Below are 25,914 nucleotides of genomic sequence, written 5' to 3'. Positions count from 1 at the left end.
TGCGTGCAGCTATAAATACACCTCCTCATATCATCACCACCTTCAGCCCTTATCAATCCACTGCTAAATGAAGGCCTACCCACTGATCTTCCAGGTATTGTGGTTGCAAGCCTCTTCTCCACTTTGCTCAAACAAATTTTCAGATTTCATCCTCCAATCTTACTTTTGGTCATCATCTTGGTCTTTTACTCACTCTTGGAATCAAGTCTAGTTCGCAGCCAGAGCGGCTAACCAGCAATGCCAAGTTGCATCTAGTTTGTCCAAGGAAAGGATATAGATTAACAGGTTATTGTCAGTATGGACCACAATTGGGGTTCTATAGAGATAATCATGCAGTTTGTCAACCACAGCCCACTTCAAGGCGAGAAATTAAAACTTATGGACAGGGTAGTTTCTCTCTGACAGGGCTAACCCCCTACTCATGAAAGTAACAGGCCTCAATCCTTCAGGATGTTCCTGGTGTAGTACTCCTCAGTCCTTCGAGGCTATCATCCATATGCAGTACATACGGCTTTTGAGGATCAGTAAATGCAGACACAGGTGCATTGATGAGACCAGCTTTAATCTTCTGAAATGCTTCTTCATACTTGGGGATCCATCTGGTTCCGAATGGCACTAAGGCCTTGAAATACAGCATGGCCTTTCGTCTTCCTAAGTCCATGTGGTGTGAGATAGCCTTGAGTCAACTAGGTCAAAGGTCAAACTATGACTGAGAAATTATTCAAAACTCTGGTACCAGCCACAAAACCCAAGGAAAAAATCTAAATTCCGTTGTTTGGGCCTTGGCCAAGTAGCGAAGGCATTGAACTTTGAAGGGTTGGCGGCGACTCACTTTTTGGATACAATGTGTCCCACATACGTGACCGATGGCCAACAGAACTGGCATTTGTCCAATGACATCTTCAACCCGCATTCAAACAATCCAATACCTTCATCAAGAGAGTCTCGTTCCTCCAGTCTTCCTGAAGACTATGAGGTCATCTAGGTATAACAATACCTTTAGAAAGTTCATGTCCCCCACAACTCATTCTATCAGCTTCTGGAACGTTGCCGATGCTCCAGAGATTCCCTGGGGCATGTGATCAAACTGGTAAGATCCCAGCGGGCAGATAAAGAATGTCTTCTTTTTGTCATTCATAGGGTTCTAGCAGTACCCTCTCCGAAGGTAGAGAACCAAAAAACACTTAAATCCTGTGAGACAATCCCCGGCATCTTCTTTCCTGGGCATGGTATACTGGCCTGGGGTGGCTCTCTTGTTGAAAGTACGGTAGTGTATGCACATTTGCATGAAACCACTTTTTCCGGGTCACTACAATTGGTGAAGCATAGGGGCTACGAAGTAGAAACTCTGAAATTTGCTAATATTTCCATTAAATAACATTTCACATCTTCAACATCTGCAGGGGCCAATCTTCTCGATCCATCTCAGAATTGGGGGGGAACATGTAAACGTGGCTTTGATGGTCTACTCCCTGCGCACATCCCATTTGTGGATAGAGAACAACACCACGTCTCTTCAACATTTTTAACCCTAGGTGTCGCTTCCATTCTTCTGGAGCAGTATGGTACCCAAAATCAAACATGAGTCAGCATAATGGGGCCCTTTTTCTCAGATGGGGGTCATCAACAACCTCTGCACTGTAAAGGTTGGCAACCACTGTACTACTTCTCACAAATACATCATCAGTTACTCCTCAGCTTGACAATTAATTTGCGTAGCTTCTTAGAGAACACTGATACAATTCCAGCTTTCATCATTAATCAACCTGGGAATCCCAATGATGTGTACCATCAATCATCACCACCTGGTCTGTCACCTCTCGATGGAGATTGGTTTTCCCGTCTATCTGACAGATACTGTTGGGGTATACTTTCCAAGGACGTTGTCCAGTCTACTGAATTTGTCCAACAGGGTCTTCATGCATACCACCTGTCTCTCGTTACATCCACCTGTAGGCTTTTAAACATAATAGTCATAGTTCTACCAAAATCTTTCCCTCCTATGGTCTGACACCACTGTGTCAGTTGGCCACAAATATTAGTACTGATTCCAATTAGGGCACCCGCTTCTTCTCTCTCATGAGCTTCCGGGTATATCAATGCTACAATATGTAGGGGTCCCGACACATCAGTAATTTCTTTCAAGAACCTACTCCACTACCCCATATCCCAAGTATGGGTAGCTCACATTACTGAAGCCCCACATGACAAGTCCATCTAAGGGCTGCATCGGCAGGTGCTTCAGATGTTATTTATACCACTACTTGTAGATCCACGATCCAGAAGAACATCACATCTTCTCCTTTCGATTAAAGTTTCTACCCTGGCGGAAGGGCCAAGAAGACCAGGAGCCAGGTGGGACTGTCACGATTTGGCTGCCGGGATAGTCTTTATGGAGCTTTTCTCTACATGGGTCCCACAATGCTCCTTCACCAGATCCCTCTGTCATTTTCCCTGCATCCTCAAAGTTTAACGGAACCGCGATTTACAGCCTCCAAATCCCTTGGCCTAGTACAGCAGTTAGCCCGGTGTCCATCCTCTACACATCTAAAGCAGATTATGCCCCTTTTGATAGAAAACCTGTTCCTCTCGGGCCTTCAGGATTTATCTTGATTTGTGCAAGGTAGAATTCTCTCCTCCAGAGTAGTGGCATCCATTAACAAGGCTATCTGTTCCCTTAGGCCTCACATCTGCCATTTAAACTCTGCTCTAACAGCAGCCAACTCAGAACAGTCCTCACCGGGAGTAGCTACATTGGCTTGGGTGTTTGAAGTCCCAAGTGCCTCCGGGCCTTTTGTCTATCCTCCAAGTTATTTTCAAGACCCAACCTATTATTAGGAGGGACACCATTGACATACCTTTCACTCAGACCTCTGGGCTACTTGTTCCTCTTCATCTCTTATCTCTCTCAGTAACTCCACTAACTTGGGAGTGGCCCTATTCCGTTCATCCAGTATGAGATACAGCATCATCACATCCCCATGAGGTCCCATCTCATCAATTGTTCTATTAGCACACAATCCACTTTACTGGCCGTGACCCTTCCGTATGACCTTTTGCAGCATTACTTCCATGTTGCCATAAGAAACCCGACAGCTTCTCTCCCTCCTGCTGGTACATTCCTCTAAAATGAAAATAGAGATCCTCTCCACACTCAGTAGTTCCAAATGTACCATCTAAGGCATGTAGGTACTCTACAGGGGTATTAGTTGTCCTCCCTTCTCTAATAGCCCAGATGATAGCCATAGCAGGCCCTTTGAGGCTATGAGCAAGCCTAACCTTATCCTGCTCCAAGTTGTCCCATTCCTGGATCATTTGGATGGCCTGTTCCATCCAACTCTCAAAGTCATCCTCTCCTGTTGGGGTGGGTCTTACCTCTGAGAAGATAGATACTCAGTCTCTGATAGTAATTTTTCCACAAACTGTCCTATAACAAATACAAGCGTCTCTTTTGAAGAAGATGTAGAATTCTCACTCAATGGACACAAAGATCCCAATGACTAAAAAAACTTTATCATGGTCAAGTTGTACCTCCTGCGCACCAATCGGTCAAAATCTTCACACTCCTGCTGCTATATTTCTTGGTAACCAGTGAGTGGCGTAGCTGTACTGTTTTTTTTATGGGAACTGTATCAGAACAGTATAGAAACTTACTGAAAATGTTGTAAATCTCTGGGGGAAGGGTGTATCAACTAATACAATTGTCACGAACTTTGGAGGGGTGAGCACTCTCATAGGTGATCTCAGGAGTGCCTCCTTTTGTAACCCTTGTTCTGAATAGAGTACTTGTATTGTTTGAGGTACAAGGGTCCAGAGGTCAAACCACACCCCCCCCCCCCCCAGAACAAATTAGAAAAGAAGCATGTACAGTATTTAATAGATTAACACGATGCCTTATAAAACTTTATATACAGGCATACCCCGGTTTAAGTACACTCACTTTAAGTACACTCGCGAGTAAGTACATCTCGCTCAATAGGCAAACGGCAGCTCACGCATGCGCCAGTCAGCACGTCCTGTCTAGCAATACCGGCTCCCTACCTGTACCGAAGGTGTGCGCAAGCGGGGAGACTATAGAGCCTCTTACAAATGCGTTATCTACATCAGTTATGCACGTATATAACGATTGCAGTACAGTACATGCATCAATAAGTGGGAAAAAGGTAGTGCTTCACTTTAAGTACATTTTCGCTTTACATACATGCTCCGGTCCCATTGCGTACGTTAATGCGGGGTATGCCTGTATACACACTTTGTATACACAAATACATAGATCTCAACAAAGGAACATAATGACATTTCTAAAGTTCCTGTCTTCTGTTTGTATACTCTGTCAGGGGACCAAGGATCAGGTGCAGGGACATTTAATATTAATGGAGAATAAGATGATGGTGCAATGATCATATATGTTTTTGCGTAGTAATACATTTGTATATATATTAAAAAAAAATAACCCAAGGGAAAATATAATTAGCACATGTAAATATTATTTGCGTATTTTATTAAAAAGAATCACAATACAAAGCGCCCCTGTGACGGGAGCTTTGTGACAGGCTATAAATAATACACACCAAATATAACTGGGTTGAACTGAACGAGACTTAGATATGATAAAATGTATTCCTTGAAAAAGGTGAACACACGAGATTATACAAATAACAGACAAAATATGGACACTCACTTAAGATGGAATGATGAAACAGTCATATCAGGACTGGCAGTTCATACAACAATCTTCATAATCACCAAGACACGAAAGACATGAAGGACAATAGCCATAGGATGAGCCTGGTTCTTATACAATTATTTCCCATTGAACACAACTTAAACCCAGCCCCTCTCATAAATCAGTGGCGAGGTTGACAGTTTTCCTCAGAGTAAAACTCCTCCCACCCAAGGACGTTTAAAAACTGCTTTTCCTATCTAAATAACTTCATTACCGTGTAATATTAAAATAAAGAGAGATATTAATATCTGTCTCTTAGTACCAGCGAGACATCATGTGTCTGTAATCCTTATGTGCGAATCAGTCCCACGAATACACATATGTAGCGTTTAGCACGTTCAGCCGAGGACATCTCATAATATTCTTATATTTAATAAGGTCACTCATTCTGATATCCCCTTGGGTAACCGCACCCCTGGCCCACATAACCCCTGGTCAATAAATCCTTTGAAGCAGGGACTCGTGTGTAGAGAACATTTGTCACAGGTGCTAGATTTCCCACCCAATGCCCCAGCCATGGGCCTAGCTGTCTCTACCCGCAAGATGTGTTAACATACACCAAACCCCCTCTGTACGTTTCACACCCAACTTCAAGCAAGCCTTTTGAAACCCAGATATTTCTGAAAAGACACACCACATTTGTATTTTCCTAAACTGTAGCTCATTAATCCCTTAAGCCCCAGTGTGTGTGTAGTGCAGACACTGTCACAGAAACAATACATTTATACAGGGGAATAAACAGTTGGATGGCTGAAGCAAGGCAAAAACACATTACTGGACCCCAGTCCAGTTAACCCTTTGCTTCCCAGGTGAGAGTAGAGGGTGGCCAAATGGGGTGTAACCCCTTTAATCCCGGGCCAAATCCTCTCTCTCTTGACAGCCCCCACAATACATTGTTATATAATTATCTTTAACCAATAATGTGTGTATTGTGGCAAACTGCTCCCTTTATGCAGCGTTGCCGCTTGCCCAGGCTCTTCCTGACACAGTTTTCTAGGGTTTGTTTTGTATAAAAGGGGGACAAACACATGTATACATACAAGGGGCACTCAGCTGGTTTATTTCTCCATTAGTGACACTACACATTTTTGAACACTGTCAATTTAAGTCAAAACAAACTCATAAAAATAACACCTATTCCCTTTAGGGAAAACTAACTGCACCATAGCTTTAACCCTTACTAACTGGTTCCCACCCCAAAAACATGTTCTGGCATATGCAACAATGTACACAGTCTCCGCACACAGCAATAAAGGGTTTTGCTTATCTGTTAGTCCAGGTTTTGAAAAGACGTCCCCGCTTCAGCGAGGCCTTGCATCCTTCCTTGTGGAGCTCGGCCCCACGAGAGATCAGATAATCTCTCCTCTATAAGTCCAATGCCAAGGACAGGATATCCCCGCTTCAGCACAGTCTCTCTTCCTTCCTTCTTCCTGGGTTTGTCAACCCAGGCAGTCCCAGCAGACTCCGCGACCACCATCCAGCGGGTCTAAAGAACTGTGCCAGCCTTCCTTGCTGAGGAAGACTTTCTATCTCCCCCTTCTCTGGGGGAAACCGTCTTTCTCTGGCAGCTTCCTGTGTCTTTTAACTGCTCACGCGCCGACCTGTGCGCGTCACGGATGTTAAGGGGCGGAGCCTGGAGCGCGGGTCATTCCCACGCCAGTTCTGAATGTCCTTAGAGCAAGAGGGGGCGGGAAAAATCGCACGCCGACCCGCGCACATCACGGAGGTTAGGGGGCAGAGCCGAGAGCGTGCGTCACTCCCACGCCGGTCCTGTCCATCCCCGGAGTGGGGGTGGGGCTTGGACCGCGCATCAGCAGGGAGGCTGGACGAACACACCCGCCGTGCGTCAGAGCGGGCGGCGGGTTCCGAATCCGCGGACGGGGGATCAGGCCGTGCACGGTCCGCACGCGCATACTGGGACCACGAGACCGCGCATCCTGAGTGTCCGTCACGGAAGGCTTGTTGAGGTGAGGAGACGGTCTGCAACCGCCAGGATAGCGAATCCTCACAGGGATTAACTCTTTGAGAGCTGGAAAGTCCCATAGCTACTAGCTCTCTAGTCGATTAGGACAGTGACTCCGTCACAGTCTGTACATTTTTATTTTTATAGTGACATCCACGTACAATTTTTACAAACATTACAAGTACAATAAAGAGAATAAAACAAATGGGATAAGTGCATCAACACAAAAGTAACACTGGGAGCAAGGAGTCCCTGCCCCGCAGAGCTAGCAATTGAATATTTAAAAGATGTAACAAACTATTGTGTAAAATCCTTCAGTGCGAGAGAGGCACTGTTAATTTTGCTCTATTAACTTTATTTACAGAGACAATAAAATATATACTGACAGAGACTCGACAAGCTTTACATTAGACGGGAAATGCACAGACCAGTGCACACAAATAAACTGATTTAAGACTGCCATCTACTGGATAAAATGAAAAACTTATTCTGTTGTTCACTGGTTTTATAGATCAGATGTCATTAAAACGTAATCCAGCGTTCAGTTTTTATTTTTATTTTTTTCAAAAAAAACCCTATGTAATAATACATGTCTGCAGCTTTCTTTGAGGCTCCAGAAAGAGAACTATTGGGGATATGAAAAACACTGCTGGGCCATTTGAAGAATTGGTAAAAACAGGGCTGTTACACATGCATCATAAACGAAAATGTTGGAAGAAATAGTCCTCCTTGGCGCTGATATTGCTATATATATATATATATATATATATATATATATATATATATATATAGCAATATGTGGAAAAATGAAAGTATAATGTGTCAAACAGTAGTATTAGCGACAATCATGTTACAATGCAGTAAATATATGAGATATTAAATAGACCACCATGATCTGATCATTAATAATAATAATAATAATAATAATAATTTAAACAACAAACAGCAGTGGTGTCCAACATATTGGTCAATCTGTGAGACTTCCAGGCTGCTGGACGTCTTGATTGAGGTTGTATCACAACACCCCTATTGTAAAATATTGCTTTTTTTGTTTTCACAATTTTTTGATGTTTTTAGGAATTATTGAATGTATTAGTACCTTTTAAAATATGAATTTGTGTCGGGTCCAACACTGGGGTCGTGTACCACCCTGTTATCATACATGAAAATGTTACAATGTCCAGATTGAATGTGAGCCTAATATATATATATATATATATATATTATATATATATATATATATATATATATATATATATATATATATATATATATATATATATATACATACACACACACACAGTGGTCGACAAATCACCAAAAAATCTACTCGCCACACAAAAAAATCTACCTGCCACCTAGTACCAAGCGTGTGCTGCTTGGGCCAATAGGAGCTCGCCACGATGTTAAATCCACTCGCCCGGGGCGAGCAAATGTATAGGTTTGTCGAACACTGTATATATACAGGCATACCCCGGTTTAAGGACACTCACTTTAAGTACACTCGCGAGTAAGTACATGTTGCTTAATAGGCAATACGCATGCGCCTGTCAGCACGTCCTGAACAGCAATACCAGCTCCCTACCTGTACCGAAGCTGTGCGCAAGCGGGGAGACTATAGAGCCTGTTACAAATGCGTTATTTACATCAGTTATGCACGTATATTACGATTGCAGAACAGTACATGCATCGATAAATGGGAAAAAGGGAGTGCTTCACTTTAAGTACATTTTCGCTTTACATACATGCTCCGGTCCCATTGCGTACGTTAATGCGGGGTATGCCTGTATATATATATATATATATATATATATATATATAAATAACTACATCCAAATGTTGTTACAAGTAATGCTTTAATCAGGTGTGTAGTGGCATGAACAAAACCCAATAAAGAAATCCAAATAATATTAACATCGCATAGTAATATCAGAGGTATGCATCATACAAGGTATGTTGCAAAGTTACATAACAATATTGCTCAAACATACAGCACACGTGATAACTCTGTGTGTGGGTGGTTGACGGACGACAGGTCCTAATTTGGTGACTAATTGTATGATGAATTTGTTGGCAGTATCTGACAAATCTGTCCCCATTCATCTTTATTTACAAGCAATTTCCAGCGGTAGCATTAATTTGAGTTTCCTTTTCCAACAACACTTTTTTTTGTATTCTGCTGTAAACCTTAATGGCAATTTAGTCCCATTTATTTTCACATAGAAGTAATGGCTAAATCTGAAGAATGCAACATATGTAAGGTAAACTCAGTTATATTGTGGAAATGATCAACCTTGTGGTCTTTTGGCCCAAGAAGTTGGAGTGAGAGTCACTCAATTACAAGTCTGATCTTTGACAAAATCAGAGGGGGCGCAATTCTTTCAGGGACTCCAATATTTCTGCAGCATATAGAACCATTGATGAACTTGGCTATAGTAACTTGTGTAAATAAATAAATAAATAAATGATGACAAAATAAGAAATAAAAAAAATTAAAAAAAAAAAAAGAAACAAGCCAAGTAAGACTGCAACTTTAGAGAGTTTATCATAAAAAGAAAATTGCAGAAATGGGAAGTGCCAACTCAGATTTACACCGCTGGACTGGGAATCAAAGTTCTGCAATTCTCCAAACAATAACTTTGGGACAGCCATGAAAACCATTGTGTGTGTGTGTGTGTTCATTTCATTGCTTCATGATAACAACAATCAAATCACTGCTGGCGTCAGGCTTTTTAATAGAAGAGCAATTTCATGCTGTGCTGTCCTCGGTGTTAGAACAGATATGGTCTGTGCCACATCTTATCTAATAACAGATTCTGCCTTTTCCCGGTTAGTTATTTATTTTTTCTTAGCGGCGATGAAGCCCAGCTGTAAAATAATCGAGGTAGGGATTCAGAGATTTACCACGGTAAAGCACCTAATATAAATGACACAAACTAGGCTTTACTCTCAGTAGCTTCATATCAAATCTTATTTGATCGATTTTACTGTATACTAAATTGCAAACATAAGGTAGAAAGTTGTAATTATAGTTTTATTGATTAGTCATTAAAGCGTTAATCAAGTTCTCACCATAGGTAATGGCTATTATTTTGTCAGTACGGCTCAGGTTTTTGAATCAGCATTAGTCCACTTAAAGGGGTAATCCCATGAAGCAGGCCAAACATATAAATAATTTAACAGTGCAATTGTCTTCCCTAGAAAGATTTAATCACTCTTACGTTAATTGTCTAGAGCATACAAATATTTTCAATTTATTGGGTTCCACAAAGAATAGAAGAGAACTATTTACCTGTAGATTTAAGGACTAAAAAACAGTCGTCCTGATAAGGACTAAAAAACAGTCGTCCTGATAAGGACAATAAAAGACATACAATTAAAGAAACATCTAATTAGAGATGAGCAAATGTGTCAAAATTTGAGGTGCAAATTTCAATTCGCCGACAGATATTTACAGAAGGGTTGGACAGGAGACACCTCAACACATGTTTGAAGGCTGGGTTGAAGGGATTTATATCACTTGGGACTCTAGTAAAATAGGTCTCGGTCTCTCTGTGTCCCTATATATGCCATCTTCGTGTCGGATGTCGGTCAAAGATTTACCCATGTCTACATCTATTGTTCACCAACATTCACAATGACTAAGTGGCTACACCTAAAAACAAAAAGGCATTGTTATACCTCCATCAACTGCTTACGTATTATAATAATAAAAATATATATTTATTATGTATAGAAGAAAAAGTGCACACTCCATGTGTTAAACCGATAAGACAATTTAATAAACTTAACATTGCTAAAATCGTTGCACTCGCAAACGCTGGAGTAAGATTCGCATTTCATGAGATGTACTCATGCTCGTCACTGCAAGCAGGAATAATTCAGATCTCCCGCCGTACGCCAGGAAATCCGCTGTTGATCCGGGACCTAAAGTGAATGGCACCACTTCCGGCAACACAGTGAGTTCATGCTGAGTCCCCCCCCGGCTTCACGTTTCTCCAACTCGTCTATGAATGCGTTAAACCAATGTCCCTTCGCGTTTTGCCATCACTCACAACTTTGTTGGGGGGTGATGCCGTATAGGAAACTGATTTTAAATAGTCTCTAGTTGCTAAGGTGATTGTGAATATCAGTCCCAAACACTATAAAAAATACAATATTAAAAAAAATGTATAGAATGTAAATTCTATATGTACATTCTGTAGAATCAATGGAATTCTTAAATCCAGAAAGTCCACATTAGTGGCACTCCAATTGTATGTCAATTTGATATTAAAGTCATTGTGGTTGAGGACAGCGACAAATCTCTTGAAATCAGATGTAAAACCCTGCCAAAGTATGAGAAAATTGTCGATGTCCATGCCTGGACTACTTGATAAAGTGCGATCGCGCACGAAACGCGTAGGAGAGCTCTGCCCTCTGTTTTTTAGCATTGTGTTCTAATAAATTGTTTTTTCATTACTCTGACTCTGCATTACTCTGCTGTGCGCTGTATCAACACATTTTGGATATCTGTGGACTCTACAACGGCTGCACGCTTTGTGAGGGAGAAACAGACCAGGGAGAAAGTAGTGAGTATTTAAAACTCTATCAATCACTGTCTCAGGACTATCCCAATGAGTCTGTGAGGGGTGGATCATTCCTACAACCCACTACCTCCAGGGAATATTTGTCCCCTAATCAAGACAACTTTACTCGTTTCTGGCACTTCATTTTGTTCAGTATTTCTAATGTGTGCTGGAGGTTCTTGAGTGGTCCTGTGTTTTTAAGCTATTTTTCTGTGTTTTCAATAAATAGTTTTTCTATTTTTTGGTAAGGAGTGTGCTCCTGTAGGGATTATTTCTCTTGTTTTTCTTATGTATTCCCTTGTCCCTGGAGCACCACCAGCTGCTAGACATTCTTCAGCGTACTAACCTGTCTTTCGGGCACCGCGTGTGATTGCGGGATTGCGGGATATCTTTTGCTTGTGCGTGTGTCTGTGCGTGTGTCTGTATATACTGTATATATACATATACCCACACGTACAGGCAAGAAAAAGAGTTAGTGAACTTGATTGATAATTACAGAAATTCCATAGTTTTTCCACGATAACCTACTTGCATCAAAACCAGTCTTTTCATAAATATCCAATAGGGTTTCTATCAACCAATACAAACCAAGTCAGGGTATGTGCAAAAGTAAGTGAAACCCTGGGTTTAATCAGCTTAAAGGGGATAATTAGAATCAGGTGTTTAAATAATTAGGTAGAACTTCAGGTGTGAGTTTGGGAGGCCCCATCCTACATAAACATCAGAAACTTAGTGAGTTCACTCGCCCTCCCCGTGCTAACCCCCCCCCTCCCCCCCAAGTCAATGGTCACGTTTCTGGTATCCCTTTATATACAGATGCGGCGGCCATTATTTTAAGAAATCACAGAGCCGTTTTCGTGTGCGCTGTTGTACTCCACGCTGCATGAACGCGGCCAATCGCCCCAGGCACACGTGTTTATTGCGCTTGCTTTGTTTGAATTTCATGGATTGTGTGCAATGAAATGCAATGAATTGTAATGTGTACAGTACTGTGCTACTGTGTCAATTTGAGGTGTTTAAAAGCCACAACACTAAAATGCCATTTTATGCACTCAACCAATGTGGCCAGGACAGTATAATGGACAATGCCGGAGGACAATTTTGCCTGGACAACCCCTCAGTACTTATGTGCTGCAAGGATGCCAGTAGTGTCCCAGTGCCAGGGTGGGCAGCTGGGCCACAAGGCACCCATTGAGCAGGGTAGGTGTGACGGGGGAGGGGTGTCAAGCGAGTAATAAAGGGTCACCCCCATTAGGCACCCCCTTCCATCCATCTGGGAAGTGAGGAGGTTAACCCGAAATGTACTTACAATACATATGTTCCCCTGCTTCACAACCAAAAGGCACGTCCCTTGGTTATCCTATCCCCACATTTAGAGGGAATTAATGTATTTTTATTCCCCTGCCTCATGGCAAACGGTTTTATTTGCTAGGTGTGTATCAGGGTACAATTATTGGTGTTTGTACCTTTGCAGTGTAAGGCGGTACGGTTGGAAGCAATCCCGCGCCATGACATGGGTATTCCGAGGTATACACTGCGTGATTTGTTAAAATAATGGCCGCTGCATCTGTACTTACTGTGCTGCATTATTCAATTGCCTCTTAGCTGTTATGGCAATGTATTCAGTGTTGTTTATCACCCTGCATACATTTAAATTTAACATGAACCTGGTAAGAATTGATTTGTGGATTTTCTTTTAATGCCGTATTCTGGCCTTTTGAATTTATTTGATCCTTTTCTTTTTTAATTATTTGATTTGATATAATGTTAATGTTGCTCCACTAATGCTATGTATAATAATTTCCATATATTTACAGCCTGTGCGTGCAGTGCTAAGCACGGTGCAAAGCGTTCTGGCGAGCCGCTAAGTCTTTGTTACAGCGTGCAGCACTTCTAGTAATGCAAAATCTATCCTGCTTCGTGCGGGGTCAATTATTCTGTCTTGCCCTCTAGACCAGGGGTGCACAAACTTTCCCTTGTCTACACTCCCCCGCTCCCTAGCATGTCTCCGGCGTCAAATGACGACGCGGGACCATGTGCCGCCACGTTGCCATGGCAATGCGTCGCCAGAGACAAGGTAAGTGAAGTTGCATAGGCCTCACGGGATCCCACGGCATTTAATTTAAATGCCTTGGGGAAGAACGCGGGGCCTCTGCAACCGCCGAGCCCCCCCCCTGAAAAATCTGGCGCTCCCCAGTTTGCGCACCCCTGCTCTAAACAATTTGACTTACCACCCCAGCTGCTACCTCAAGTACCACCACCTAGAATTACCCCTGTCCATGGTCTTGCGGTTCATGGGAACCTCCAGATCCCTGTAATGTCCCCCAGGAAAGATGACTTGTCTCTGGTTCAGGTAAGCTTTAACACTAAAGGAAGTTTAAAAATAATTGGTCTTCAAAATACCAGCTCTTCTCTGCCACTCAAAAACTGGTATAGAGTTTACCAAGGTATTTCAAACATCAATTATCCTGTGTAGTTAAATAGCTACCAGATGCTGTAATCAGTCGTGTCTATTTTTTAGCATGTCCACAAAGACCAAATGATGTAGAAAAATCAAACAGAACTTGTAGATTAATTTGTCATAAACAGATGTATATTTTTTTGTATCCCTTCTGTAATGTGAGGAAAATATTGGGAATTTTTTTTCTTCTTCTTAAAGAAACCTAAGCCATTAATGAGACACCGTATCACGGTGGAATCATTATCCACAACAATCTTAACAAAGAGCATTGCGCTCGAAACGCGTTGGTGCAGGCTTTTTTCCCTGCGTTATGTAATTTGCTGCTGGGACACACTCTCTTGCAATTGATTCTTGTATCCTGATGTAAGTAGTGCTCTTATTTTCTGGAAACCGACTCAAGTGTATGCTGTGGAAAACGGAGGCTCACCCTTTTGGAGGATAATCAAATCAGAAGACCATACACATGTGAGTTTATTACTCCCTTTCCTTTCACACCATGTATTTCTGGCCCACTTCGATGCATACATGTCTGGACACAAATACAGTACTAGTATGTGAGGATTCTTAATACAGTGCACGTGGAATCCCTACCAGCTATTTGAAATATAGTGGACTAGTAGCGTTTCATTGAGTATATTGGTCATACATTATTGATACCCAAGGATAATACATTGGATACTTTTTATAGTATCAATTCAACTTGCTTATACAAGCCTTTCTTATTGTGACGGTTCAGGGGATTCCTTCCCCTTCTTATGCTCCTGACGTCACCCTCTCTGTCCCTTCCCCTGCCAACCTCCCTTCGCTTACCCACTTTTGTCCCGCTCCGGCAACCTCTGACGCCGTTCCTTTGCCACGGCGCGCGCCCCGCAAGTCTCGCACACCCGCGCGGTCTCCGAGCCCCTGCGGCGACGCTCCCCGCTCCCAGGTCCCCTTAGTGTCCGCTTCAATTCCCTCCCCTCCGGTGGCTGTACCCTCCGTTCCTCCGTTTCCCTCCGCAGGTGTGCCCGCGGCGCGGCGCTCCGCGCGTCTCGTGACGCAGCCTGTGCGCGCGCACTCAGTTTACAGAGGGCGCGCGCACACGCTCCTTTTCTAAGGCCTGTCAATCTCTTAACTCCTCCTCCCATGCCCTGCAAGCAATCTCTCTGTCTGATCCCCCTGCCTCCTCCTCCTCCTCTCCTCCTGACCTATCCCTGCTGTCTCCCACTTCTCCCTCTGCTCCTCCTCTCTCTCCTATAGGTGTTCCCTCCTTTACAATCCCTGTCTGTCCTCTCTATCATTGCTCTGCATATTTCCTGTTATCCCTGTGTGTGCAGTCCTATGCTTTTCTCTCTCTGTGTTCCAGTCTGTTCCTGCACCTGCATATCTTTGGATTTCCCTGGTTTTGACCCCCTGCTCGTCCTGCACTACCCTGCTCTCTGTTACCCCTGAAACCTGCTTACGAACTCTACTTTGCTGACCTCTGGAACCCTTGGACTTGGCTTACGAACTTGACTACTCTGCTTTCTGGATCCCTGGACTTTGGCGCACGGACACGACCATTCTTACGTTATACCACCAAGACGTTGCAAGTATACTAACGATCTTCCAACAGGCCTAGCAACGTCATACCACACTCCGGGCTTGCCCCCACTGCTGTGGGTGTGTGGTAATAACGTTCCCACCTCAGTATTGGGGTCTTGCCAGGTCTGCGGGCATACAGGCGTGACACTTATCTATAGTTAGAGCACCATACAGCTGTTTATACTGTGATTCATATGTGGCTACCTCAATAATGCACAGATGTAACATTTTACATTTTTAAAAGGCAGAGGTGGCAACAACAATTGACTATTAGCATTGTTATTCAATTAGAATATGGTAGATGTTAACAAAGTACATTTCACCAAAGTTGTTTTCAACTTCCATATCATAATGTAAACATGGAGCTTTTATCCCAGCATCCTGTGCTGTAGCAGTTATAGAACAACAAGTGTTGGATTCAGTTAATGGTGCAATAAAACTGAAAGAAACTCATGAAAACAAACACCTATGTCCAACAGAGCACTCATTACAAGAGACAGACCGAAAAGTGTATGGAATTATTCAGACCAATATTGGTTTGTGGTCACTTTTCTCCGAATGGTGAAAGGGTTGATTTCTTGGACAGAGAATTCTATTTTGCGCTAATAAAAATGCAACTCTCTCTTGCCTAGATATGTTATGGAACTAGCGCACTGCCGAATACTATTAGCGTTACAGATCAAATTTATTTCATGTCAGACAACATAATCTCTCCAATGCGAGTCATTGCTATGCCAGAAAGAATATTTAGTAAAGGAGTTTTTTTTTTGCGTGTTAAAAATTCAACCAGCTTACAATGATGTCTAACATTTTTTAGGCTTTAACTGGAAATTGTAAAATATATGACACATTTTATTCACCAGCCTCCGAAGTAGGTTTAATCATGTTTGCAGGTTTCACTTAGAGGATTATTCATCATGATGAGAAGGGACGTGTCAATACAATGATCTATTCTAGGTACATAGGAATGATATCACATCTTTTCAGTTTAGATGCACAGTTTGTATGCATCTATTCGAACATATTTCAAAAGGTGTAGGACTGCTCAGCTGCAAGAGATGTACATTTGATTATGTATAATATTCCAAACCAATATGCATAGTTGATGAAATGGAATTTAGAAGCATGGCTGTAATGCAAAAATATAGATTTGGCTCTTAAATCAAGAGCTGTCAAGCTAGGAGACACAATGGTAACGAGCATTAAGTTAGAGACCTTATAAATGTGAAAACGGAGAATAATCCCCTGAAATGGAGCCCTTGTACTTATTTTAGCACACACCAATATAGTTACAATGTATTGAAGAGTTCTTCAGACTGTTTGAATGTAAAGCATTAATTAGAATAATTGCTTATGAGAAGAGAAATTATTATGTGCGCTGGTCGCTTTCTGCTGCTCATCTGGCAAAGGAATCTTAAAATGTAGTTATGCAGATGTTGTGCTTACCAGTTCCCCAAGCGAGGCAGCTGCCATATGGGCTATGGGAGACCAGTATGAGGACGGCCCGGGATGAAGTAGGCATTTTGCACATTCGTAAGTGACAAAAAAAGAAGCAGCTGAAAGAGAATAATTAGAAGTCATTATGAATAAAGAAATATAAGCTATTACACAAGCAGCGTCCTTGGCTTCCTTGTAGATGCTGCATATGCAAAGGTATTCAGATGTATATATTTTCGTAAAACATTATCATTGGATTGAAGAGAAAAATGGAAATATTTGAAAACTATGATTACCATTGGGAAATGATCCAACAGCTGTAGAAGGAACTCCTGCATATATGCCACGAAAACCACCAGATTTGTAAAATCCCTGGGGGGTCTGTAGTCTGGTTTTGATGGTGTCAAGGGGGAATAATATCAGGTCAACACACATTCCCGCTGTACCTCCAGCCTTAAAAAAAGAAAAAAAAAGTAAAAAAATAACGTAATTATCACATATGTGCTACCACCTGTCAGCATTAGGAAAGAGGTTAGTGCAATCACATTACCAAAACAAAGCTATATTGCCATACATTCAATTCAGTTATACGTTTATAACTGCAACCAAACTATTTTAGGAGTAGGGATGGGCGAATTATTCCCCAACATTCAGCAAATTAAAATCTTACTTGTGAGCACATTTACGTGTCTCAGACAGGTCTGCAACCCGGCTTTTCACTATTATCTCTTAGCATACAGTACTTCCACTGCAGCAAGGGATTCTGGGAAATCACATGCAAATGAGCACACGGAGTCACCTTTCACTTCATGTCCTTTTGAAATCGCCTGTAATATATGGCTTTATTTGCAAGTACAGTACAAACATTCAGGGATAGAGCCAAAACAAAACGTGACACCTGAGATACTCGAGAGATATGCTAATAGGAGTCATTTGCCTATTCTATTAGACCATTTCAAAGACATGTCAGGGGTGCCCAGTTTGTGTGTACTGGCGTCTCTCCATGTGTTGTCTAAAAGGTATATATATATATATATATATATATATATATATATATATATATATATATATATATATATATATATATATATATATATATATATATATATATATATATATATATATATATATACACACAACAAACCAAAAGATAGTACCAGCACTCTCTGTCTCACAGCTACAGATATAAGCGAATACCAGTGTAGGGAATATGAATAATTTAATAACACTAATAATAAACTGAAAATATAGCAACAATAGCCAATACGCCAATGCAAGAATAAATATCACCATAGAGAAAATCAAAAAATAAAAAGGGGTAGAGGGGAAAGAAGGAGAAGGGGAAAAAAAAACATGAAAGAAAAGGAAAAAATCACAAAAATGGAAAAAGGAAAGCAAACTAGGGGGGCGACGTTTCGAGGGGTGACCTCTTCATCTGGCCCATTCCCCCTGGTCCCAAGGAGTCCCAGAGGTACTTCCCTAAGCCTTCCCTCCCCACTGTCAAATAATCCCACACTCAGCTAATGATATAAATCTAAAGTCTAAAGAGGGCAAATCACATAAGCAGATATCAAATATCAAACAATGAATGTAAATACAAGAATATTGTAAAAGACACAGAACATATGCAGATATCAGATGTCAATCAGTGAACAAGTATAAGCAAACCCTCTATCAACAGCTCCTGGTGCCCTGTCGAGTGCTATCTATCACCCCCCCTTTTTACCGTGTATATATATATATATTCTATCCCCTGAAACACACCTAAAAAAACACCCTGAAAAACACACAAAGACTCCTCTTTCTCTCATATATACATTTAAACATTTTTTAAACACAAGCGTCGCAGGCGAATATTTGTTGGTGAAGCAAATATTAACAACAATTCAGCAAAATATTTGCAGGCCCTATTTTGACACATTCGCCCATCTCTACTTACGAGTTTGCTCACCAACGTGTGATAGAACACTTTATCAGTATTGGTCATTCAAGTTTAGGGTCAATTGCTACAGTGTCAATAATAGCGATCACACTTTACTGAGCACACCCCATATAAAGGAATCCCCATCTGGAATCATTGTAGGACTATTAGACATGCCTAGTAAAACACATAGAAATAGAATTATGTAAATAAAAAATAAAGATTCCTTTCAGATATTAATCACAGCATTTCACCTGTCACAAAAATACATACATATTCAGATGTTCAGAGTAAAAATTGCAGCAAGGTGTTTGCCATCTCACATTGAAACTTTAATCAATAAGTTAATTACACTTTTAATCTGTTGGGTTGTTTTGCATGGATTGATTTTCCCCCGCAATTCATTCATCGGTATTCCTATCATGTCCACATCAAATAGATCAAATCTAATCTCACCATCGGGTGAAACATGAATCAAAAGTTCTAAATTGCTATTTTTGTTCTTATGCTTCATGAAGTTAAAAAAGACTTGAAGACCCGTAAAAAGCAAGGCGGTAAAGCAAACATCTGGAAATATCACTACATCCACATGTTTATTCCGGGCCATACAAAGAGGGTTCCAAAAATCATCCCGCTTCCTTAACAAATTAATTATTTGTAGGTAACGAGATGTTACTGCACACATGAATAACAGACCTATGAGAGTTTGAAAGGTCTGGACACTATAATGTTATCTATGAAGACCTGCAATAAATATGTAACAAATTTAAATGATGTAAGATGGAACTGTTCAAATTGGGATTTTAACACCTTTGTTTGTGAATGTGCATTTTTAAGGTTTTCATCAACCTAATACATGTATTAAACGGTTATACACTATGGGGCATGCTTCTGCTTTTAGAGATGCGGCCCAGGCAGGGAGGAGAGACACACACGCACACTCTCCTCACACCGTGACCACTTGCGCCTCTGACCAACAGACACACACACACACTGTTGAGGTTTGACCTTGCTTGGCCTCACTCTCCCCCGTCAGTCGGACCGCAGCTCACCTTCCACACACCCCCGCCCCCTCCCGGTGCCCCTCACTCTCTCCCTCCCAATGCCCCTCCCCCCCACCCACCTCCCACCCCCCCCCCCCAAACCCGGACGCTCCGTAACATCCCCAGCCGCACCATCACCCTCACGTGCGCCGCCCTGCACCGGCTCCCGGACGGAGGGGAAGCGCGGCCCTCCTGCTCAGCAGCAAACTCCAGGCTCCTCCCCCTCGCTCCCAACAAGGAACGGAGGGGAAGCGCGGCGCGGGTCTCCTGCACTCACCCTCACGTGCACCGGCTCCCGGACGGAGGGGAAGCGCGGCGTGGGTCTCCTGCCACTCTTGCCCCCCCCGCCAACTTCCCGAACCCACCTCCTGCCCCAGCCAGATGCCACGGGGATATCAGTGCCAGGAGGGGAACCGTCTGCCGCCAGGAACCATCACCCGGTCAAGGTAAGTCACCCCCCGTCTCCCACCCACTCACTATCACCCAGTTACCCACTGTCACCCAGTTACCCACTGTCACCCACCCACTCAGTCACCCACCCATTCACTCAGTCACCCCACCCACTCAACCTACTCACCCACAGTCACCCAGTCAGTCACCCACCCAGTCAGTCACCCAGTCACCCAAGTCACCCACTCACCATCCCATTGAGTCAGTCACCCAAAACCACCCACCCAGTCAGTCACCGACCTCACTGACCCCACCCACCCACTCACCGACCGACCAAAACCCACTCACCCAACCCAGTCACTGACCCACCTAGTCACCGAACCCAGTCACTGACCCACCCAGTCACCGAACCCAGAAAAAGTCACCCAGTCACCGACCCAAAAAAAGTCACCCAGTCACCCACCCACCCACCGACCCAAAGTCACACACCCACCGACCCAAAGTCAAAAAGTCACCAACCCAAAGTCACCCACCCACCGACCCAAAGTCACCCACCCACCGACCCAAAGTCACCCACTCACCGACCCAAAGTCACCCACTCACCGACCCAAAGTCAAACCGACCCAAAGTCACCCACCCACTCAGTCACCGACCCACTCAGTCACCGACCCACCCACCCACTCAGTCAAGTGACACCCACCCACCCAGTCACCCACACAGTCACCCACACACTCAGTCAACTCAGTCACCCACCTAGATGTCAAGGGGGGGGGGGGGAGCCCAACCCTGTCGCCCGCCCCCACAAAATTACATCCCGGGCAACGCCGGGTATATCAGCTAGTGGTATATATAGCCCCACTATTTGATCTTGAAGAAGGTTCTTCAGAGTTCTGATTGGGGTCCTCACTGTAAGTCTTGCTTACAAGTTTCTGTGTCTAGTCTGCAGCTTGCTTTATGGTCACTGTTCATTGTTTTTCAGTTTAGTAAAATGCGCCGAACATTAGCCAGAGCCTGTGAAAAGGTTAGGAAGCCTAAGGCTGCGCTTATAGTGTCGGCGATGTCACATCGCAGCAAAAGAAATGTATTGCCGCCGTCGCGTGCGCTTATAGTAAGCGTGACGCGACGGAGAATTTTTGAAGCCGGTCAAATTTGATTTTTCAGAACCAATCAAAGACCTGGTCGCCCGCGACGTCGCCGGAAAGTGAATTACAACTTTCGCTAGCGGCGACGGCTGACATCATCCGTCGTGTCACCGTCGCGCGCACTATAAGCGCGGCCTAAGTATGCAGGTGAAGGATGCCACACTGTCTTCAAAGGGTTTCCCATACTGCAACTTATACTCCACTAGATTGGCCCTATTAGCAAGTCCATTTCTTGCATCGCTGTCTCCCTGCAAGCTATTCCACGAAGTCATTGCAAGCTATTCCACGAAGTCCTTATGCAACGTGTAACTACTGTAAGCCACTGTACCTCTGCTAGATAGGACTGGAAGCTACCGGAGGACGATTCCCTGAAAGTATTATTTGCCACATGTATTGTGAATGTCAGTGAACTGTTTTTTGGACCACTGTTCAATAGACACCTTTTTCCTTTATAAAAATTCCGGACGCCAATTTCTATACTGGACTTTCATCCTTGCCCAGCCAGCACTTACTCACGCCCCATCTACATGGCTGACTGAGCAATTATGTTTTATGGACTAATCTGATGTGACACTATTCATAACCAGGTTATGGGGGTTACATACATATACACATACACACAATATTTTATCATTAAAGTCACAACAGCTGTGAAGATCACTTGGTTTGGTCTAAAACCCCAAATTTCATTAATTTGGGTGCTTGGTTAGACCCATAATTTACTTCTCTCCAGGCTTCATGAATTGCCCGTGCAGGGGGTTCCAGCTCCCTCCTGCCCCGCACAGTATGTATACCTACAAGAGGCAGCAAGATTTTGGTGGCAGGCCATTTCGCTGTCACCAAATGGCCGCCGGCGCTTTGCCGTGACTCACCCCGCTGCTGGAAACTGCCAGCGCTGCCCACTTCAAAGCTAGAGTAAGTGCCTTACCCTAAAACCTCCTACTCCAAGCCCTTACCCTAAAACCTCTTAAATTAACCCCAAGTGCTAAAACTCCCTACCCTAAACCTTACATTAGAAGTGGCCGGCGGCAGGGATTCCAGCGGCAGAATGGCTGCGGACTGAGTCCCTGCGAAGCACCGGTGGCCATTTGGTTGCGGCAAAAGGGCCGCAACTAAATGTCCCATTCCGCTCCTGCAAGATCTGGCTGGGCTTCTCTGTCCCTTTTCTGCTCCGCCATGTGAGGCATGTTTGTCAGTGTGTGCAGACATGTAGAGGAGTATACAATGTAGTGTGACTGTATCAGTGTGCTTTTGTAAGTGTATATAATATACAGTATGTATTTATTGTAATATAAAGTGACTGTCTATTAGAGTACGTGTGTCGGCGAACATTTCTCTGCCTCTAAGCCATAAGATGAACGATATGAAGGTGGTCATACTCAAAAGGTAATCTTAGGGCTGTAATATAGTGCGCGCGTGTGCGTCAATAATAATTGCAGGGTATGACCCTGCAGTTGCTATACTTCAGACGCGTGCGCACGTCCGTGAGCGCTGGCGTTGGCAGATCTGGGAAAATTCAAGAAATCTGTATTTTAGCACGGCCTGACGCTGTAACATTAGAGCCACGCCCCCTAGACACGCACGCAACCACGCGCAAGATCTTGCAGGACTGTGGTTCATCTATTTTCGAGATCGGGGGTTTCCCAAGAACCAAGCGCAGCTACCGGATGGTGGTGATTATTATCACGAAATGCTTTTAAACCTTGTTCCCTTGTGAGTGCATTTTTTTCCCCCCTTCCCCTCAATAAATTTACGGTGGCAGGGCCACCAACAGCTCTCCCAGGACTACTCTTGGTCTGAGCCTTGGGATATTGAGCCCATTCAGGCCCAAAACACCCCAGATTAAATATACTTAATTTGTTTTCCATAAAAAAATTAAATGATATATACACACACACACGCCCTGTTGGAGCATTTAATTGTCATTTTATTCGAAATAAATTGGTTTCTCTCATCAGTTTTAAACAAAATGTGTTTTATATACAAAGTGTGAAACGGCCATTTTCAAGGCAGGTGGAGGAAGAGGCTACAGGAGCTTAAAGAAAGCAAGAGGGGCAGAAGGGAGAGAGAAAGGGAAGTAGTGGGTGCAGCAGGGAGCTAAATTGTGACAGGAGGAAGGGAGCGAGGGGCAGGAGTTACAGGTTCCTTATGGGAACTATTACATCCCTGGAAGCCTCTGTACTAACTGGCTGATGCCTGTCATGTGACCTCCTCTTTCTGGGAATTTTCACAAAGAATTGTGGGATTTGTGGTCCTGCTGCCTTCAGCTATTGAAGCATTGGATCTGCAGCTGAACTACAACTCCCAGGAGGCCTAGCACACATGAGAATGCACAAGGACAGCAGTAGCAATAAGGGGGCGGGGCCCTGAAAGTGCAGAGCCCTGTGTAAGGACACCCCTAGCACCTGCTCTTGGCACCCCTCTGCCTCAGGGCCAGTTGTCGTCACACCCCCCCCCCCCCCCACCCCCTAATTGTCAGCCTGGAGTGTATGTATCAGTGTATATCTGTATATAGAGAGACCTTGCTCAACTTGTGTATCACCGTATGTGCAAAGGTTTGTATCAGTGTATATCTGTATAGGTGTTAATGTATTTGAGTGTGTATGTTTGGATCTATTTATAAGTATGAGTGTATATTCATACATGTCCAGCGAGGTAATACCGGTATACACATACATGTCCAGTATTACCTCTCATTATTTACTGGACAGAGTGCCTAAGTACAGGACAGTCTGGTTCAAAACTGGACACCTGGCAACTCTAAAATACCTGTTACAAAAGCAAACTCACCACCAGCGATGCCAACAAGCCTCTTCTTTCCATGCTCACAGCAGCATCCTATTCAAGGCTGCCAAACATCCACTGCCATGAACAGCCCACTGTTTCCAGGCTCTGTGCAATCAGGCACAAAGTCACCGGTTTGAAATATGTAACAAGTTCTGGGTCACCCAGGGAGCCGGGATCACAAAGACATAACCCTGTGTGTTTTCTGTGAGAGGCAGAAAGGCTGCATGTCAGTTACTAGCCTGAGAAACGCAGGGTTAGCTTTCTCTTGTCCATCTCTGTGCTGTTCAGCCGCCTCCTTCCTAATCCCCACCCCCCTGCTCCATGTGACAGTGGGGAGAGAATGTTTTCTGGGCTGGCTAACCTTACCTGCACATGCCGGGCTGCTGCCAGGAAGGAAACAGACGTGTTATTATAACATGGTTTAGCAGGAAACATACATTGAGATGTGAGGCTGAATTTTAGCAGGCGTGATAACCTGCTTAATTTCAACTTTAAACCTGCAGACCAAGCAACATCCTACATGTGTTTTTTTTTTATATAAATCAGTTCTGTACAATGAGAAAATACTTGTAGCATTTTTTTAAATAACTATGAAATTATGTTTTTATGTATTATAATGTAACAAGTATTTTTAGTTTCTATAGCAACCATTTACAAAGTTACATCCTTTTCCTCTTCTGAAACAGGCTCTGGCACACCCCTTTTTGAGCCCTGTCCTCTCTCTAGCAGTGCACCAATTGTATCTAGTGACTGCCTGGTCACATGATCTTCCCCACAGAACTTTGCACCTTTGGTCCTCTTCTGTTGCACTGACAGTCATTTAATGAACCCCCGAGCTGAACTGCTGTGAAGCGCTATGTACGTTAATGGCGCTATATAAATAAAGACATACATACAGTCCCGGAATAAAAAAAACAAAAGAATGAGAATATTCTGCTACAAGAGTATTGCAGTCAGACATTTCTAGATCCATTTCTTCTCACTAATGAAAAGTGAAAGCCTAAGGTTCTAGAACGCTATGTTTGTGATTAACAAGGCAAAGGATTTCTATTCGTAGTATTACACATAAGAGCAGCAAACGTGAAGATAAATACAAAGAAAGGATATTTGCGACTATTGAGTATCATAGGCAAGACTAATCCACTAAATAATATGAAAGTGAATCATAATTATGTTATTTCTAAAATGCTTATCTGCTTTATTAGTAACTTAATTCCCAGGGTCAGCTCCTTGTGACCTTGGTCAAGTCACTTTATCTCCCTGTGCCTCAGTCACCAAAATCATGAATTGTAAGCTCATCTGGGCAGGTACTGTCTGTAATATTCCTATGTACTGCAGGTACGTGTCATGGGGGGGGGGTGAGGGAGTGTTTTGAGGGGGTCGAATGACTTTGGGGGGTGAGTGGGTTTTTGCCCAGTTTGTCGGGCCCTGTTATGTGCCTCTAGATGTTACAAATGTAGGGTAAGCCTCAGTGAAAAACAATTGTGTGGACTAGCAAAAATACCTTTGTAGCTCATCTCTCTCTTTCCATGTCAGCCACTAACAACACTCCCTTGGATTTTGAAAATGAGTTAGTCGGTTAGTGGGTCTGCACCGTAAAGGAGTATATAACATTAAGAATTTCTTGGTGATCTGACGCTGGGAGTGGATGTGATTCTAGACTAAGTAATAGATACTTACATTCGTGGACCACTGGCCATTGTTGTTCCTGCTGGCCATTCCAATGCAGGACTACCCTATTTAGAATGACACGGTCAATACAACAAGTTGTTTTTTGTTTCATCCATGTTGTCTTTGTTTAGTCATGCAAGCTCACGGACCTCCAAGCCAAAACAGCAACACAAGCTTCTATTTACTCAGAATTACAACGGCATAAGAGTCACCACAGGTCAAAAAGGAACACTGCTTTTATC

At 43.2% G+C, this 25,914-nt stretch overlaps 1 protein-coding gene across 2 annotated transcripts in view; it reads right to left on the bottom strand.

The window, feature by feature from the left end:
* Positions 1-24,301, bottom strand: part of SLC25A26 (solute carrier family 25 member 26) — a 132,339-nt gene extending 108,038 nt beyond the window's left edge. The window contains exons 1-3 of one of the 2 annotated variants that reach the window (XM_075574272.1): positions 24,005-24,301; positions 17,015-17,171; positions 16,728-16,837 (exon numbers count right to left, since the gene is read on the bottom strand). In XM_075574272.1, the coding sequence (XP_075430387.1) occupies positions 16,728-16,837; positions 17,015-17,171; positions 24,005-24,037 (300 nt within the window). In that variant the 5' untranslated portion in view covers positions 24,038-24,301. The remainder of the gene's footprint in view (positions 1-16,727; positions 16,838-17,014; positions 17,172-24,004) is intronic. The other variant, XM_075574271.1, reaches the window with a different exon arrangement.
* Positions 24,302-25,914: the final 1,613 nt, after the last annotated feature.

The sequence above is a fragment of the Ascaphus truei genome, chromosome 17 (assembly GCF_040206685.1).
Source record: "Ascaphus truei isolate aAscTru1 chromosome 17, aAscTru1.hap1, whole genome shotgun sequence".
In the NCBI taxonomy this organism is placed as follows: Eukaryota; Metazoa; Chordata; class Amphibia; order Anura; family Ascaphidae; genus Ascaphus; species Ascaphus truei.
This window is presented reverse-complemented; position numbering and strand designations above follow the sequence as displayed.